At 32.6% G+C, this 19,104-nt stretch overlaps 1 protein-coding gene across 1 annotated transcript in view; it reads right to left on the reverse strand.

Annotated features, from left to right (window-relative positions):
- Positions 1-7,717: 7,717 nt before the first annotated feature.
- LOC149907534 (inactive tyrosine-protein kinase Dnt-like) overlaps positions 7,718-19,104 on the reverse strand; it is a 37,884-nt gene continuing 26,497 nt past the window's right edge. The window contains exons 6-14 of the mRNA XM_090102563.1: positions 18,465-18,651; positions 15,882-16,009; positions 14,678-14,793; positions 11,864-12,041; positions 11,394-11,556; positions 10,712-10,855; positions 10,062-10,221; positions 8,970-9,106; positions 7,718-8,070 (exon numbers count right to left, since the gene is read on the reverse strand). Coding sequence (XP_089958689.1) covers positions 7,959-8,070; positions 8,970-9,106; positions 10,062-10,221; positions 10,712-10,855; positions 11,394-11,556; positions 11,864-12,041; positions 14,678-14,793; positions 15,882-16,009; positions 18,465-18,651 — 1,325 coding nt within the window. The 3' untranslated portion in view covers positions 7,718-7,958. The remainder of the gene's footprint in view (positions 8,071-8,969; positions 9,107-10,061; positions 10,222-10,711; positions 10,856-11,393; positions 11,557-11,863; positions 12,042-14,677; positions 14,794-15,881; positions 16,010-18,464; positions 18,652-19,104) is intronic.

Consider the following 19,104-nt stretch of genomic DNA (forward strand, 5'->3'; position numbering starts at 1 on the left):
CTAGAAGCGACTGCAATTCTCGGTCAAACGTTGATCTGAACATGTTTAAACAGGTTCATAATGTCTCTCGCGGACCGCGGTGTTCCGACTTCCTACCGATTGTTTTGTCATTTCATGTTCGTTCATTGAGCGTGCGCTCACCATGTCAGAAAAATGATTAATTTGTCACTTTAATTACTTAAGAAATTATTAAAACAATAAACATCAAAATTTTAAAAATGTTATTTTTTAATACTTAATCTTATACAAACTAACCTCCGTATATTCCAAAGCATTTATTTATTTATTTTATACTTTATTGCACATCGTACAAAAGGCGGGCCTAATGCCACACGGCATTCTCTCAAAGCATCTCAAATATAAAAGTGAAAATCACGTAAGCTGACCAATCAGGTGTCAGAACTGGCAGAGTTAAGCGGTTCTTAAGACTTGAAAGCTGCTTAAATGATAAAATGCTTCCAAATATACGAAGATAAGACACTTCATACCTATATCGGAGTTTGACTCGTCAAACCCCGATTTAATAAAATTGTGTTTTGACGTTTGCCTGACCAAATTAGTCTCTCCCAGGTTTGACGAAATTTTTTTAGTCAAAGGCCGAAAATTTACATTTGTTTGGGCTTTGACTAAGTCATTCAGTCTGACCTGAGGATTGACCAGTCCAACCTAGGAGCGCCGGAGCTTCGGAGTTTGCCTATAACATAAATATAACAATGGAGTAAAGGCATTCAACCATAGAAACATTCAACATTTCAACGTTTTCCCTGAAGTAAAACTTGAAAAATATATAATTGACATTTTATAATTTATCATAATATTGAGCGATATAGCTATGCTATATCTAAAACTGACTCCAATTAAAAATCAAATAATCGCAATTGCAAACCGCAATCCATTTAAATTCGTATTAACACGATGCACTGCGTAAAATTTCATTCATCATTTCAATTCAAATTTCATTTCATCGCATATCCTATTATTTGTGTGTCCGAAAACGTAAACCAATTAAACAAATGTCCAGTGTAAAAAGATTAACGAAAATTAAGCGCCAGCCAATAAAAATAATCAGATTACGAGCGTTCGAAACATATTATATGGCCTTTGTCTATATCAATTTAATTAAATTAGGCCTCAAAGCGATTGGCAAAGGGTGACGAATGTTTCAAATATCATCCAGCATTCGGCGGATATGCGACTAAATCCTTTTTTCGCTCGACGGCCTTTTAATTAGTTTGTCTGTGTGACTCTGTATACAGTTTGTTATGAATGATAGGAATATGAATTCAGATTTCGGAAGTTTTAGAAGTGGATTTTCCTAAAATATTCTGATATAGTCAAAGAGAAGGCTTACTATTATATAGAGATTAAAGTGAAATGAAGTCATTGCTCAATTATTGAGCGATAATAACTATGCATAGTCAAGAAAGTTTTCAGTTTTCATTCTATGTCAGACGTTGTAAAAGACTTCCCAGATTATCCCCTCTGGCAATAGGGGATATCAAAGATACAGTAAAAAGTAGTAATAATATTTTGCCTAAGTAGCCTATATTAGATATGATACGAACCATTACGATATGCTCTGCCAGACAGATAATTTTATTCACTATCACAATATTATGGCATTCAACCATTTTACTGAGGTAAAATAAAACCATATTATGTTTTATTATTACCTACCTACTACAGTAAATCTAAAATTTATTCTCATAAATAATAATAATGTGAACTAAAGTAAAGAATTAGCAAAACTAAAAATCTATTTTCATTTCATAAAAAGTTGCCACATTTTACTACGCGCTCACTATCTTATCCAACGTGTAACTCCATCTGAAATACTGCCAAAAGCGAAATTCGTTAACCGACCGTTTCACTAAGCCAGAAACCATTTACTTTGCGAAACTTTAAAATTTCCAATAGATATTTCCCTCAGTCTCGAAAAATTGCAATCTCTGTATATAAACAGCCCGCGGGTGGCGGCGCGACAAAGTGGCAATATTCTATCTCTACGGGGCTTCCAAACAAGGGGACTCGAGGGAGATGGAAATATAATATTTGAGCAAGCGAAACAGAGACACTAGCAAGTTATTAATTGGAGTGAATTGACGGAACTTCGCACGAAGTCGTGTTTTTGACAAATTTCGCTTTGATACGGCGATTACTTCCACCTCAACGCAAGGGTCTTAAGTGAGAGATAAATAACGTAGCAAAAAACTAGACATTAATACACAAATTGGGACGTTTATAATAGATCATGTTTTTCTTTGATGAACAAGAGTATTAACGCTTGTGGGAAAAAATTGAGCTCTGTTTTGGGTATTAATGAATTTCTGTATTTTTTTATGACTGTTTTTTTTACTTTTCAACAGACACGTTAATAACATTCAAGTAAGATCAGTTTAAAAAATTCCTTTACTGAGAGTTTACTTTTGTTGAAACAAAATTTTCTCACTTATCATTCCCATTTTTATCTTATAAAAAATTTAAGAACTTTTCTCACTTCGAAGTTGCTCTAAAACAATAACCAACCAAATATATTTGAGTTTATTTTATACTAGGTTTCCGCCCGCGGCTTCGCCCGCGCAGTCAAAGAAAAACCCGCATAGTTCCCGTTCCCGTGGGATTTCCGGGATTGCGTCATTTTCCCGGGATAAAAAGTAGCCTATGTCCTTTCTCGGGTATCAAAACATCTCCATACCAAGTTTCCTGAAAATTGGTTCAGTAGTTTAGGCGTGATTGAGTAACAGACAGACAGACAGAGTTACTTTCGCATTTATAATATTAGTATGGATGTCTTCGATCGTTCTATAGTAAATTTAAAAATTAACAAAGACGAAACTTTATGTCGTATGTAGTGGTTTTTTAAAGTACATTTCAGAATGAACAGTTGTAATGCTAACGAGGTTGTAGTTTAGTAGTTGCAATCTTAATCTTAATCTTAATCTTAATACTATTATAAAGGCGAAAGTTTGTTTGGATGTATGGATGTATGGATGTATGGATGTATGGATGTATGGATGTTTGTTACTCTTTCACGTAAAAACTACTGAACCGATTACAATGAAATTTAGCACACATATAAAGGGTAACTTGGATTAACACATAGGATAGTTTTTATCCCGGAAATCCCACGGGAACGGGAACTATGCGGGTTTTCCTTTGCAAACGCGGGCGAAGCCGCGGGCGGAAATCTAGTTTTATATAATGGTTTTGTAACTTTTGCTTGTATAAAAAGTTTCAGTATGAGAACAGGTAAAACGTTTTTTTTAGTCAATTGGAGATTGTTTTATCATAATAATAGTGGACCGTATGCTCTCTATTTATTTTCAGGTAATTATTATAGAATATAGAATGGAAAAGAAAATTAGTGAATTAATACATCCAGTTGGAAAAGTAATCTCTTTATGCATAAAGTTTCTGCATCAGTTATAAAATTATTAAAATACTCATTCACTGTACCGTGTTCTAAGACTAAAATTGTTTGATTCATTGGTTTTTAACCTAAAAACTTTAAATTTTTAATCTTACATTTTAAGTTAGTTCACGTTAACTAAAGACAGCATTTAAAATTATATATCTGCATTTAAGGCCGTGTACGCGGTCCGTGCGCTGTTTGGCTCAAATATGTGATTTTTCAAACCAGATTGTCCATCAACCACTTATCTTACAAACATATGAATTACTAATAATTTTAGGAAATTTTATTGTCTATGTAGTTAGTTAAGAGTTTTTTTCAATTAATACAGTATTTGTGAATACATATGAAGATTTTTGATGATTTTGATGATCTATCGTAATAGATCGCGGAGATTTTGACTTGCGTTAAATTAAATATGCGCTCTTAATACAATTCTATTAACAATATTCATATTTTAAAATAATATGTAATGTTTGTTTCATTGATATTTTCAGGTGGTCAGCCTTCTGTGTCCTGCCAATTGTTAGTCACCACTGGGAATCGAACCCAGGTATGGTTCTTCTTTACAAAGGAGGTGTTCAAACTATACATACAGGGTGTATAAATAAAACAACACATAATATTGTAAAATAACATCTTTTATTCCTCGTAAATCACGAAGCCGTATCGGATACATATACGTCACTTATGGTTAACACTTGCTTATTACATTTAACATTTAACATACAATCACAATCATCTGGCACTCAGTGTCGACACTTACACCACTCATCATTTACAATTTTTTTTTCTTTAAACTGGACAAATTTAAATTTTCAAATAGCTGAATAAGATTATTTTTTTTTATTTATGAGCCTAAATATAAGTAAAATGATGACGTGTCTTTACCAGTCTATGCACAAAAATAAATAATACATCAATACATGTTACAAAACTACAGCGTGTTCATTTAAATATTATTTTTACTGTAGACCTCATTTTTAAAATACAATAATTATGTAGTTTATGGATAACAACAAATGAATTGAACCCAAATAACAAGAATACTTATTCGTCTTAACAAATCAGATATAAATGGTGCTTCTTTTTGGTAAACGTAAGATATTAATCAATAAATTAAACACACATTTCAATCCTTTAATTACCTACATTTCTAAGAAAAAACCATGTAAGATCCAGTCTTTCTCAATAGCAATAGTGTCGCAAGATTCGCTCTAATTATGTCTTGAAGTGAGTATCTTTCAGTAAAGATGAAAGGCAGAACTTGAGTATTGAACACCCCTTACTACCAGATAGTTCTTGGTCTTTATTGTTTCAGTCAAAGATTGAATCGATCTATTGAAGTATACGTTTCGAGTTGAAGTAAGATATAACAAAAAATATTGAGAAAAAATTTTGACTTCTGAAAATATTTTAGGGAATTATCGATTTTGAAATTAGATATAATTGAGTGGTTTACATAAAGTTAGTTTGTTGATAATAATCTTTGGTTAAAATAAAATAATTTTAAACATATTTCCTCAAGATTTTCATTCAGCTGCCAGTAGTCATTCTTAACAAAAAATAAATAGGTACTTAGTTGACAAAATTAATTATAATACAGTATTAAAGAAATAATCGTTAGCATTGAGCATAAATAAGCTATACAAACTTAATATTTACCCGAGCCATACGCGTACAAAACTTCGTTACAATTATAAATATTATTATAACATTTAGACATCGAAACACGATAACTTAAACATCTAATTAGCTACACATGCAAATAATACTCCATAGAAGAGATATATAGCGCATAAGATGCCTAAGAGTTGAAACACCCTGTATAATCCATAACGCGTTTTACATACAATTACGAATAACATACATAGATTAGAAGCTAAAAGTTAAATAAATATACCAAGGCCGTTGATTTATAAACTTATTTTTGAAAAAAAAAAAACGAAAAACGAGATCATTTTAATGGCATTTATAGGCCACTCCTAATGTTTTTAAAATCGCGCAGAGCCATTTTAGTTGTATCTATTTTAAATAAAAATAAACACGGTTTAAATTAATATTGAGCATCACAGAGAAAACATATTTTAATTGAAGACAACGGCCTTGGATCACAGGGTCAAAATTATTTTATTTAGCAAGAAATAAACACGGAAGTTTCAACATTTAGATAATGTGAATAGGATAAAATATTGCAGCGCTAAATCTTTGTAAAATTAACAAGCAAAAGTGTAAAACAAAACAAGTGAATGTCTATTTACAATATTGCACTAAACCAGTATAAATATAATGTGTATATATTTTCCTATGTATAACATTTGGTATAATAGACGACGACTATAGACACGAAATCCTGAATGTGGCTTCGAGGGATTATTTTTACAAGTTATAAGGCGTCGTATTAATTTCCATAGCCAAATGAAACACGATATTTTTCGGTATTCGTAGGGGATTTGTTGTGTTTGTACTTTTTCATTTGTTGTGAGCATTCCTATGGTTTATTGTTTTAATTTTCAAATACAATGGCGTATTTGCATTCTTTCATATAGTTTTTATTGGTACGGTGTGCATGAATTCAACTGGCAAAATGTCTGTTTCAAATTTCGTTTATTTGAAGTAGCCCTTGTATTTATGGCCACAATTCTCCAAACAAACCATTATGAATCTTATGTAAGATCTAATCCTATCAGTATATTGATGCATTATTAGATTTACAAGATCCACCTGAACTTTTTGCCGTGTGAAAGGAAACCATGAGTTGTATGTAAGGAATGATTCTAAAGAAGGTATCCTATTTAAAAACATTACGTAGATTTTCATATTATAAATTTAATTTGAAATAAATATTGTGTCTCAAAATTGACGCCTTTTATTTGTTTATAATTCCTCAAAGCCAATTTTTAATGTATTTCGTGTCACCTACTGTTTTTGGTGTTAATCCTTACTGTGCCTGGACGGACGATGTCCTCAGGAGCTCTTAACCTAATACTTACCTATCTCCACTGTATATCCTATACTATGGTCAAAAATTAAATTCCTTTTGCATTGACTTCATATTATATACAATTCCTTAATTTTAATGTGGGTAGTTGCATATTTACACACGTTAAAGATTTAAAAATAGACAGGAAATTTATTTCTAACGTTCATATTGTGGTAACTTATATCCGCAATTTCTGACTTTAATTAAGTGTATCGTTGATTAATTTTATTAATACTTCTCAGTATTTCTTTGGTAATATAACCTTAATAAATAGACATTGAATTAGATCTAAGAATTCCAAGAATTCTCGTTCTTAGAATATAAATGGCCCTTAATAAACACCGATTCTGTTATTTACATTTCCATTGTTTCGTATTAAAATGCTACTTAATTTAACATACAGTTTGATAAAAAATTACTTTTTATTTTATTATATTAGATCTACCTAATGTTTCGCTTTTCAGCTGTCACCGACTTTTGTTTCCATACAAAATTTATCTTTGTCTATTAGTTTTACAATAGTTAATTCGTTAATTGTTTTTATATCTGAGAAAAATCGATTTTGCATAGATTAGGATGGTGCATGCAAATTGTGCGTTTTTCATAAAATCATGAAATTTAAAGTGACCCTCGACCGTCAATATCCAATTGGTCCCCCATGACAGCATACAAATAATAAAATAAAATAAAAACGTAGCTCGCAGGCACTTTGGTACTTATATTCGTTAAAAGATCGGAAATAAGATTTGAGTGAAAAAGCGAGACCTTTTAATATTTTTTTTGTTTCATAATAACTACAGTTTGAGAATTCAAAAACAAATCAAATTAAAACAATTATTTTTAAAACATTATTTTTTTCAAAAAAAGAAAAATATTATTACTTATCGATAAGAAATGTAACTGGAGAATTGGATTGTTTTTGTATTCTAAAAAGCAGTTACAATAAGAAATAGCATTACAATTTTTCACTTACTCAGATTCAGAATACAGAAAGACAACACTAATTATTATTAAATCAATATTTTCATGCTAAGTAAAACATATTTTATAATGAGAAATTACTTCTGACTTTTAATAACCTGAAATGTTCTGACAAACATCAAAGAGCCTTATTACAAAGATTAATTTTCAAGACCAGAACTATGACAGCTTTTTATAAAATTTAGTAAAAGGAGACTTAAATTATAGCCCAGTAGATCTTACATATAAACCGATTTCAGAGACACATTCGTTCAAAGCAATTAAAAATCTTGTTGTTGACATACATATTATCTCGATGGTTGTTGACTAGACTTTTGATCATAATATCGAACATACTTATTTCCACGCATTCACATTTGCTTTTTGATGATATTATGATAAATGAAAATTGGAAAAATTGTATGTAAAATCTATTGAGCATAATTTGACAGAGCAACATATATATTTTTTCGAAACAAGAAAGCTTAGGATAATTATATTATAAACTTCGAAAGAGAACACTTTCGAAAATGGAGAAGAGCCAATTATTATTGATAGAGATACAAAAAATGTGAATTCAGATAATTTGGTAGAAAAGCTGAATTAAATATAAGTGCTAAGCGCTTGTCTAAAGTCATGAAGGGCGGCGAGGAGTTGTGGCGCGAGCGGACGAGCGGCGGCCGCCATTGTCCAACACCAGCACATTAGACCGTACCTTTGTAGGGATATATTTTTAGTATGAAATATCTATTAAATTTGTAAAAGAAATGGTGGTTTTTATTGAAGTGAAACTTCTTTATCGGGGTTGGACAAAAATTTAGTGTAACATTTTTGCGTTACGCCGTACGCGTGACATTTTTGCGTTACGCCGTACGCGTGACATTTTTGCGTTATGCCATACTCGTGACATTTTTAAGGTCATAAAGAAGTTTCACTTCTTACGTGTGTACTCTAGTACACGCAATATGCATACATCTTTTTTTTATGTAAAGTGTTCTTATTAATTAAGAATCAGGAGGAAGGAGGAAGTGCGTATAGGTGGTAAAGGATGGAGGGTCTGGAACCAAGCGTTTGTTGCCGTGGCATGTGGAACATTTCGTTCAGTTTACGTAACACCGCCACAGAATAGAAATGAAGAAAGGTATTAGGTAAGTTTCGGTTAAAAAACAAGCTATGCTGTGTTACAACGCCGTGAAGGTTAACAAAAACAGGCTAGGATAAAAAAAGGTAAGCTTAAGTTCAAAATAAGGTTAGGTTAGATTCAAAAAAGCTAATTTTGAGTTCAAGAAAGGTTAGGTTAGATTCAAAAAAGCATTTTATTCTGTTTATCTCAAGGTTAGGTTAGATTAAAAAAAAAATGGGTTCAAAAAAAGTTAGGTTACAATCAAAAAGCACATTTGTATTCATCACCAATCTTAAGTTTCTAATTCTGTATTTAGTGTGCAATAAAGAGTTTTGGTTGGACTAAAGCAAAGGGGGCGCAGGACTTAGAAAATTTTTGATGGGGTTGGTGTCATTATAACACCTATTTCTTACTTTGCGCCCCCTTTGCTTTAGGTGGACCAGAGTTTTTCATTCCTTCATTCATTTATTCTGTTTATCAGCAACACTCACAGGTCATCGGGACAGCTGTGCGGCTGCGCGGGCCGGTAGCCGCCCGCGAGCGCCGCGCCCACCTCGCCCGCGTCCAGCTCGCACAGCGGGCCCGCGCACAGCGTGCACAGCTCCCACAGAGTTACCCCGAGAGACCACTGGGAGATTGTATGAACAAACATTTAAAAAATGTTGTTTGGTTTTATGAAACCACGGTAAAAGTGAAACTGTTCGAACGGTTCCGAACACCATTTCACCGTTCCATTTATTAAGATATTTTTCTTCACGCAATCGGAGTTTGTTCTCTATTTTTAAAGTGAAACTTTTATTGCATCGTCTCAAACTTTTTGGTCTGTGTAGCGCATGTCGCGTGTATCGCGGCTGCCGAGTAGGTATACCTACTCGGCAGCCGACCGTCGCGCTACACGCTACACAGCTATGCGCTACACAGACCAAAAAGTTTGAGACGATGCAATAAAAGTTTCACTTTAAAAATAGAGAACAAACTCCGATTGCGTGAAGAAAAATATCTTAATAAATGGAGAAACAAAAATTGCGTGAAAATATTATGCACAATCTTTGACGTGACAACGTCTTATAATTCGATAGCGCCGGCTGCACGCACGAAAAAAAATAACTCATGCGGCGTTACCCCGCTCTGAGGCGTTCCATGTAAGGCTTGAAGTGCAAGCGAGAGCGCGGAACGAGCGATAAAGAACCACAATCGGACGTTGTCACGTGCAACTATCGTCAGTAAACCGACTTTACAGACAATCATTTTTTTTATATCAGAGTGGGCAAACGGGCTTGTGGAGCACCTGATCATAAACAAATTCCATATTCATGTACAGAAACCTCTTCAGGTGCGTTGCTGACTTCTGATACACTCCCTTCTTAAATACTTAAATGTTGAAAATGTCGTCTCGGGAAGGCTATTCCATAATTTGGTAGAGCGTGGTATAAAGTAACGAGAAAATCGCACTGTACGCCAAAGATTCGAGTGGCGACCATTTTTTATAACAAAAAAAAACAATAAATAGGGAAAACAAAAAAAGGTATCTTTTCAATGTTCACCAATCAAGCAAACCATTTTTCATTTCACAAAAGTCTCACCACATCAGACGCAGTAGTATACTGGTTGTGCAGCAGTGACTCGGGCGCCATCCACTTGACGGGTCGGTTCTCGTTGTCGCCGAGGCAGTGGTAGTCGTCCGGGAACAGGTCCCGGGATAGACCAGTGTCTGTCAGTTTCAGTCTTAACTTCTCGTCCACTCTGTGTGGAGAAAGTTAAATAATAGCTATAATTCAATCAAGTAGGAGAAACCTTTTCAAAATTTTGACTTTGCCAGTATTCGTATTTAGGGCTGATTTTTCAATTCTTGGATAAAACTTATACGTCGAATAATGTATAAAACTACAATTTTAAAAACGTGTTCTAATTGTCCGTATGACAGCTTACGTGCCATTTTAATATTATCGTGTAATACTTTATTGGACGGATAAGTTTTAACCGAGTATTGAAAAATCGGCCTTAAGTAAAATAAAGATCGTATTAACCAGAAAGATCTTGGAGATGAAAAAATGCTATGCAAAAAATAAATCTGAAAAAAATTCTTAAAATCTTTCATTATACAACAAGAAGACTGGCCATTATTAGGCTGATAAGTACATTAAAACAGAAAATTTTCATCAAATACACAATAATCATTAGAACTATCCCACTCCTAAGTCCTACCATCAAATCCTACATAACTAGAACTTACATGCAATTCCTAGCAGCTACATCTGCATGTACAATCCTATGCAAGTGCAAGTAAGCGAGGCCGCACGCGATCTGCGCGCCGAGCTCCACCAGCTCGCGGGTGGCGGGCGCGGCTTGCTGGCCCACACGGCATGACGTGAGGTATCTGCGAGTTTATCGTGCTTGTACTGTTTTGGTACAGTATCACTTGTGTATATGAGTGTGTATGGTAATATCGCTTGTTTATACGAGTGTGTATGAATGTATTGAGACAGTAGTGTGTACAATTCTGTGTAAGTGTAAGTAAGCGAGCCCGCACGCGATCTGCTCTCCGAGCTCCACCATTATACGCGAGTTTACTGATGTTTTGTATTGCTTTGATAAGAGTGTTAATGTGTCAGAATGTCTGTGCAAAATATGTAACGCTTTGTGATGTTTATGTTTATCCGTGACAACTTTCACTTATTTTTTTCCGAGAATTGATTTCCTCAATGAGAATTTTGTTTCTTGAGCTTATCAAGAAAATATGATATTATTATATAGCTTCCACCTATAAAAATAAGTCACAAAAATAAAGTTAGAAAACGTACTACGTTTCGTGCTTCATCGTTCAAAATTTGACTAATACATATTTAAATACCAACACAATATTTCCTAACGTCTTCAAAAAATTTAGCAACTTTCACATAATCACATATTCTTACCTCTTAAGATTAGAAGAGTGCGATACACAGCAATACACTAGTAGCGGTTTCCTGGCTTCTTCCGCACACGCGGCCATTGGAGATAGAACATTGTTGTGAACCAAACCGAAGAATCGTAATCCTTCAGCTACGAGTAATGCCGCTTGCATTGCTGATGCCGCGTCTATTGATTAGAGTCAGAATTAAAATTTAGTAGTTTAAGTATTTGCTTGCGTGTACGTATGAATTTTGGAAAAAGACAAGTGTTAGAGAAAATGTATAGATACAAAAGTTACTATTAAATTATGTGATAATTCGTCCAAATAAACAAAAACTCGCTATTTACTATATAAAAGAAATGAAATCTTTAAGTTTAACTCAAATTCCAAATGAGCTGAAAAATAAGGGAGGGATACACTATCGAATGAGGTAAGGTAGTTCGAGTCTTCCTCAACCATAAAAAATAACGTTATATAAATCAAATCACCAACCTGACACAGTCTTAACAAGCACTTCTTCATACGTATCACCCCGTTTGAACACACCCTTATATATTCTTCCAAATGTCCCTTCATGGACGAGTATTTCCAAGCGAATATTACACCGTGGTGTTGTGAGGAGACGCAGTTGTTCCGCAGGGTCCGTCACTCGGTCCTTTGTTATTGTTTGCTGTTGTTAGTGAAAAAGTATTGAAAAGAAACGATAACCTATATGGAATGTATGATAATGTAAATAATATTGATAAATACATTTTACTGATACGCATTTTATTAAAGAATAAACTATAATTTTCGAGATTGATCACATCAACAATACGTAAGACAGAGGAGAGAACTCTTGAGAACAACTAAAATTTAAGTTACATTTGAGTGTCGTAATTTGTAGAACTGTATCGAAATTAGTTTGACACTCATTCTACGAATTGCTTTGACAAATATTTAGAGCCCAACAGATCCTCTACGACACTATCCATCAAAATTGTTTCCATTCCCCGTATTATAAATTACTTACAATATAATAAATAATAGAATACAAGGAGATTACCACTAATTGACACTTAAAAAATACAATAAACTCTATTTTCCACACAAATTGCACGTACGTAGGCTAGATCTCTATTTTCAAAAGATTAGATTTCTGTAGACATTTCACCAAATCGCTGTGGTCTGGCTGACGTTCCAATTACAGGGCGATATTAATGATTGTCTTCAGAAATTGCTACCGGACTGGCAGTTTTTTGATTAACCTAAGGCATTGTACGATTCATACAATGTGTATTTGCAGTTTCTTGAATGTCATTCAAGTTTTCTTTGGATATGTAGATGATAGAAGTGATTTACCAAAGATATTAAACACGTCATGTTGTCCAAGGGACTTCTTCAAGTATTTGCAGTAACTACAATTTTTTTATGGAGATGATTCGGGGAACGTTTTTAATTTCAATCGATTGCTTCATATTATATTCACAAAGCTAACAACGTCTAATCAAGTTAATTAGTCTAGAGAACTAACTCGATAAGAAGAACTCAGTTTCGAAATTATTAACATCTTGAAGTAGATTGCAATGATTCCCAAGAGTCATAATTAACTTGAACTAAGAAAAAACGCTTAATTATACACTTTAATGCTTCGATAATTTCTGTACATACAGCGCAATCTCACAGTTATCTTACTTTAAAAACGTTTGAGCTTCGTTAAAACTTGACATAGCTTCTAGCGATCTTCGTTAACGCCTCCGTTGAACACTAATTCATATTTCCTCCCAAGAATTTCAACGTTGCGTTAAATTTACGAACAAAGGGGGTTGCAAATTAAAAACGTTGCTTCGTGCCAAGCCTAATAATGAAAACATAGGATACTGGATACGCTATTATAATAAACTTATCTAGTATAACAGCTATAATGGGTTATTACGTACTTTTCACGTCCAATGTTTTACGACCTTCAATAGTTTCAAGTATTGCGAACTCTAAATATATTTTCAGAAATCCCTGTCTCTTTTTAATCGTAAAATGTTCCACTCGTTAAAAATAGGTAGTTTTAGATTGATTAACGCTGAGTTCGTTTGAATGGCACTTTAAAATAATTAAAGCCTCAATCTCGTTATTTTTCATTACCCTGATAAAAACAATCCTTCTAGAGCAACTTGAGCTTTGCAATATCTTGAGCGAAGATTGCTAATTATATTACGTTTGTATCACCTGAAGGGTGTTGCAGTTAAAATTGGATCTCTAATGAGGTAAGGGGCTCATTTCACGCGCAATTTAACGTCCGTTATGAGAAGGTAATTTTTAAAAACCTTTGTTAGATAATTTCGTGTTTTATTCTTTGTTGCCTTGTTAATGGAGAAATATTTCTAGCTATTGTTATTAGAAAAACAGATTTTCTTTTATCTGAGTAGTAAAGGTGGGTATAAATTCGTAGAATAAGGTAAATACAAGCCTGGAATTGGTAAATAATATTTATTTAATTATAATATATTTGACTGCGCATGTACCTACTATTATAATAAAGGGTTCAAACTGAATTAAAATGTAACATTATTAGCAGATTTCAACAGATCTCAATTTCGAAAGTAGACTACAAAAAACAATAGCAAGTTCTACATTTTCTAATTATTTTTCTGTTTAAATACGAACCATTTGCCATGTTCACAAAATAACAGTCATTTCAGTTCATATTCTCATTATAAACTTCTCTTAGTTTTGCATAAACTTTTTTAATAAGCATTTGCAGCGTTGTTTGTGAAATGGAAAATGTTAGTCGTTTTACTAATATCATTTTAAAATAATTATTAATATATGAAATGGCTCCTCGATTAAATAATTGTGTATATCATACATTTAATGATGAGATTAATTATTATGGGTATCGGATTAACCAAAGATTAACAGACATTGCGGCGTAATTTATTTACGGTTATGGATGATGGAAATGAATGTTTCTTTCTACGATTATGAGAGATAATAAAATATATCCGTAAGTGGTAAGTAGGCTATTTTCAAAAATCATTCTGCACGTTATGATAACAATTAGAATCTGTGATAGTAGGCTGCTTTATTCTTGTATTATTAAAAAATCACCATTTCTATAACATACACATCTTCTATTTATGAGACATTATGTAACTTAAGACAAAAAATAAAAGACACAAAAATAGGCTAGGATAGGCAGGCTTAAAAATAACGTTAAAAGTAGTACCTACCTAGAATTTATAAAACTAAATTCAATATTTGACTATTTTTTTAATCAAGTTACACAACAATCTCTATGTTAATCTATATTATCAATATATTGAAACTTACCTGTGATACATGCGTCAAGTTAGAAGCCGCATAGTATGAAACCCTGGACTCCGGTTTAGCGTACACGTGCTCTCCGATGTGGGTCGTCGCGTATGGCGATGGGGATCTTCTGCTACCTATTTTGTTATTATAATTTAGTTTTAATATTTAATGTATTTCTAGATGCGCTAATGGACTATAGAATTATGATTTCGGAAGCTTAAACAAGGAAGTAAATATATTTTTGTATGCATATAACGAATAATTGACGCGAGTGACACAATGATGTTCAGAAGTGCAATTTTTTATAGGTCATAATTAAACAGTATTGGATAATAGTATTTTTAAAGTAAATAAATAAAAGATTTTCCAGGATATTCAGTTCAATATAACACAAAGAATAAACGCTATAATTAATAAAACAAAAAATGTTATTGTTTCTTGCGGTGTCGATGTTACTCAATAATACCAAAATCATCGATACAATGTATTCAGCTATTGAATATAACCTCGTTAAAGAAACGCGTATTATTTTTACAGATAAAAACTTTTTTAATATTTTGAAATAATTTTTAAAAATGAAAATCAAAAGATAAATCCGCTTGTATTTAATTACAATTACGTGGTGTAAACAAATGCCGCAATACATGTATCATCCCTTTTACTGAATCCAATAATAAGTAGGAATAAAATTATTATATTATGAGATAAAATGAAAATGGTAAAATTATTTAATCGCTGAATAATGAGCGGAATAAAATAAAAGTTTAAATCGGATTAATTATTATTAATAATGTGAGGTGTATTTTTTAACTGGAGCGAGTCAATAAATCGTATTATTTTAAACATTTAACATTATAGCATGTATTAACCATCCTGTTTATCATCTAATTGTATTAATATACAAATAAATGTATAAGTATATTATGTTACTACATAACTAGGTACATACTGAATACCGAAAAGTAATTTTCTATTGTTTATACTTTAAGTTTTACGGACTCACTCAAGTCTCACTACATAATAATATTATATTTTCTGGGAACATTTGTTGAAGGAAAACTTAGTGTTCTTAAAAGTCAATCGATTTCCTAAACGATCATAAATACCTAATGAAAAAACTTACTGCTCTTTAAATTCAATCTCCATTTCATACATACTTCATTATATTTTCTAAACCATCACATTTACTAAACAAAAATATTGTTCTCTTATGTACACTTACCGAAGGGAAACTTATGCAGGCTGGCAATCGTAGCATAAGAGCCAGTGGAACTGGGCGGGCGGCCGAGAGTATCAAGTCGTAGTAGGACATTCTGGTGACTGCCGTAGGCGGCCGTAGTGTAGGATGTACTATGGAGTAAGATTGTTTTTATGAAAAATTATTAAAAAAAATCCTTTATTGGGTGTATAATATAAATTTTCCAAATTTCGTATGACATAATATTTTGTCTTATCTGAATATATTCAACATTGTTCTTAAGTAAGATACATATAATTATTATAAAAGCAAACAAATTAAGAAGAAATTTTCCAGCCGTTTAAAAAATAATGTTTTATTTTCCGTTAATTGGTAAAACTAAAACAATTTCACTCTAGAGATGGTAATTGACTTAATTTTTGTTTGTGTTACTATCAATTACTTTTCGAACACAAAAATACGTATACAAGGAAAAATCTATTTAATTAACCTAATTTGAAAGGTCGCAATTTGTTTTAATCAATTACTTCATTGGATAGCAGTCAATCAATTTATTTCACAATCAAATTCGAATACACTTATATATTAGAAGCAATAAACATATAGGCATACATACATTAATATATTACATTAATATGCATGGGTTCATGAACTCACAATAAGAAGACCTAATCGATTTTGATTAAATTTAGCACGGACATAGTTTATAGTTTAGACTAGCTTAAAATGTCAACTATTATAATTGTTTATTTAACAATTTAATGTACCATTACAAATTACAATACATAATATTGAAAGAAATGGAAAACATGCATAGCACATAAGGCAACCTTATCGCTTATCAGCGATCTCTTCCAGGCTGCCCAAGGTAAAGGATAATGAATTAATCTTCTCTTATATATAAAAATGAATCGCAAAATGTGTTGGTAAGCGCATAACTCGAGAACGGCTGAACCGATTTCGATAATTCTTTTTTTATTATATTTCTTGAAGTACGAGGATGGTTCTTATGTAGAGAAAACGTAAACATGTACCACGGGCGAAGCCGGGGCGGACCGCTAGTGATATATAATATCATGGACGAATAATGATAATATACAGTATTTTGAAGGAAAAGCTAAATTAGGGAAATATTTATTTAAAATAGTTTTAAAGGAACTTTTATAATTAGGTACTTATTGAACTTACATTTTTTCATTGTATAAATCAACTAATATTAAGAACACTTGAAATGTAAAACATGTATTATTAAGGAAATCAAAGGCTTTTTTAATTATTTATTACTTATTGAACACTACAAAAACCTTCTAAATTAGTGAGGCACAATGACTATCCCATGAATAAGTAAAACAGTTTCTATTCACAAAATAATGACGAAGCTCATTCGAACAATAGACATTGTCTAAAACCGAACATGGCAATTTTTCATTGTAGGTACTACATAAACCTTGCAAATAAACGTCGCCGGGTAATTTATTATGTATCGATAAAGCCTCCTATCATCCATCAAGTGAAGAGACAAGGGTAGCTTCCATAGAACTACAAATATTAACAAGTGTTGAGTGGCAGCGACTTTTGTTTAGACGTCGCGTCATTTTGTGGTGTTCGTTCTTCGTGTTAGATAGGCATAATTATGTTTCTGGTATTTATTCAGTTATTAAATTATAGTATGAACTATACTATGTAATTTGCTATGAAAGTAAGAGAAAATGAGTCATAAAGTTCTAGCACAACTCGTATTTTTTATATTAGACTGAATAAATTGTCTACAGACAATCCAGTAACAATCTTTAGATACAAAAAAAATCCAATAAAAAGGAATTTCACCTTAAAAATATCATTCGTTTGCTACAAACTTTGTTTTTCTGCAATGTCATTTTAATCGACACACAATAAGTTCATTTATTACTGAAAATTTTCCCAAGAATTATCATTACAAAAATTTGTTATAAAAATATGAAATATCTCATAACTTACACCAATCACCAGGTCAATCTAAACCTGATATTGTGTACAGGGTAAAATGGGTTACTAAAACGATCGTACATTATATTTAGCGCAGAAAAAGGAAAATGTATTTTTTCTTTATATTTTGCTACAAAATATGAGATTAAATAAATTTACTCTAATCTTAACTCTAATTCTAGTATCTGTTTACTGTATGTCATTAACAGTGGTTTACCCTATTGCTTAAATAAAATCGAATTGCAGCCACATAGACCCAGATTGAAGATAAAGCATTCCCTTACCCATTTATAAAATTCCATCCTCCCTTCATAGTAGTTCTCATTAAAGTTCGGATAATTTATCTTCAATTCAGTTCAAAAATTAAAATAAAATGTATAGCTAATAAGTGACAGGGGAAACCAACACCACACAAGTACACACACCTTTCTCGTCCAAGGTATTTTTACAGAATCATAAACATCATCATCTTTGGCCCTTTATGTTCCTATTGCTAGGATACGGGCCTGCCAAGCCGTAATCCAACACGATGGCCAAGTACGGGTTTGCAGATGTGACGTATCTTCGAACTTTTGATTCTTCGACATGTCGATTTCTTCACGATGTTTTCCTTCACCATTACACTGTTATAAATCCACTTACTGTATAGAATCATGGTGCCTTGCTTTATTCCCCCGCTTATACAGCGTGCCCACTGCCGCTGCGCCGGCCAGCAGAGCCAACGCGGCCGCCGCACAGCCACCCGCCGCGAATATCACACCGCCGGTGTTACGGGTGGCGTCGCCCGCGAGGCGTGCTGTCTCGTTGCGAGTTACTATTGTGGATACGCCTGTAATTCGTTTGTTGGTTAGTTATGTTGGAATGTAGAGATAATAGATATGCATTGTATTAAAGGTAGTGTGTTTTTGATTGTTATATTTTTTTAATTTATATTTCGTTATAGATTTAAAAATGTTGTAAATATCGCTAAACTATAGATTATAATAAACGTATCTCTGTACGTATCGTATTAGTCACTTTATCGGATTATGTTCGAATTAAAGAATTCTGTATATTATGTATCTAATAATGTATCTAGGAATGATGGTCATAATATACTGTAAGTATCATTTAAATCTTACCGCATTAATTGTCAATTAAGTAAGTAATAAAATTATAAATTAAACACACACCTACCATTGTTTATTAAGTGTAACGTAACTACGTTAAAGACGTTGTTAAAATAAACACGTAACAAAAGCGTTATACAATCTTATTTACATCACTTAAAAAGCTTTTCTCG

The sequence above is a fragment of the Colias eurytheme genome, chromosome 6 (genome assembly GCF_061535395.1).
Source record: "Colias eurytheme isolate Ceu_HAF_F1 chromosome 6, ilColEury1 Martin Lab GWU primary, whole genome shotgun sequence".
Lineage (NCBI taxonomy): Eukaryota > Metazoa > Arthropoda > Insecta > Lepidoptera > Pieridae > Colias > Colias eurytheme.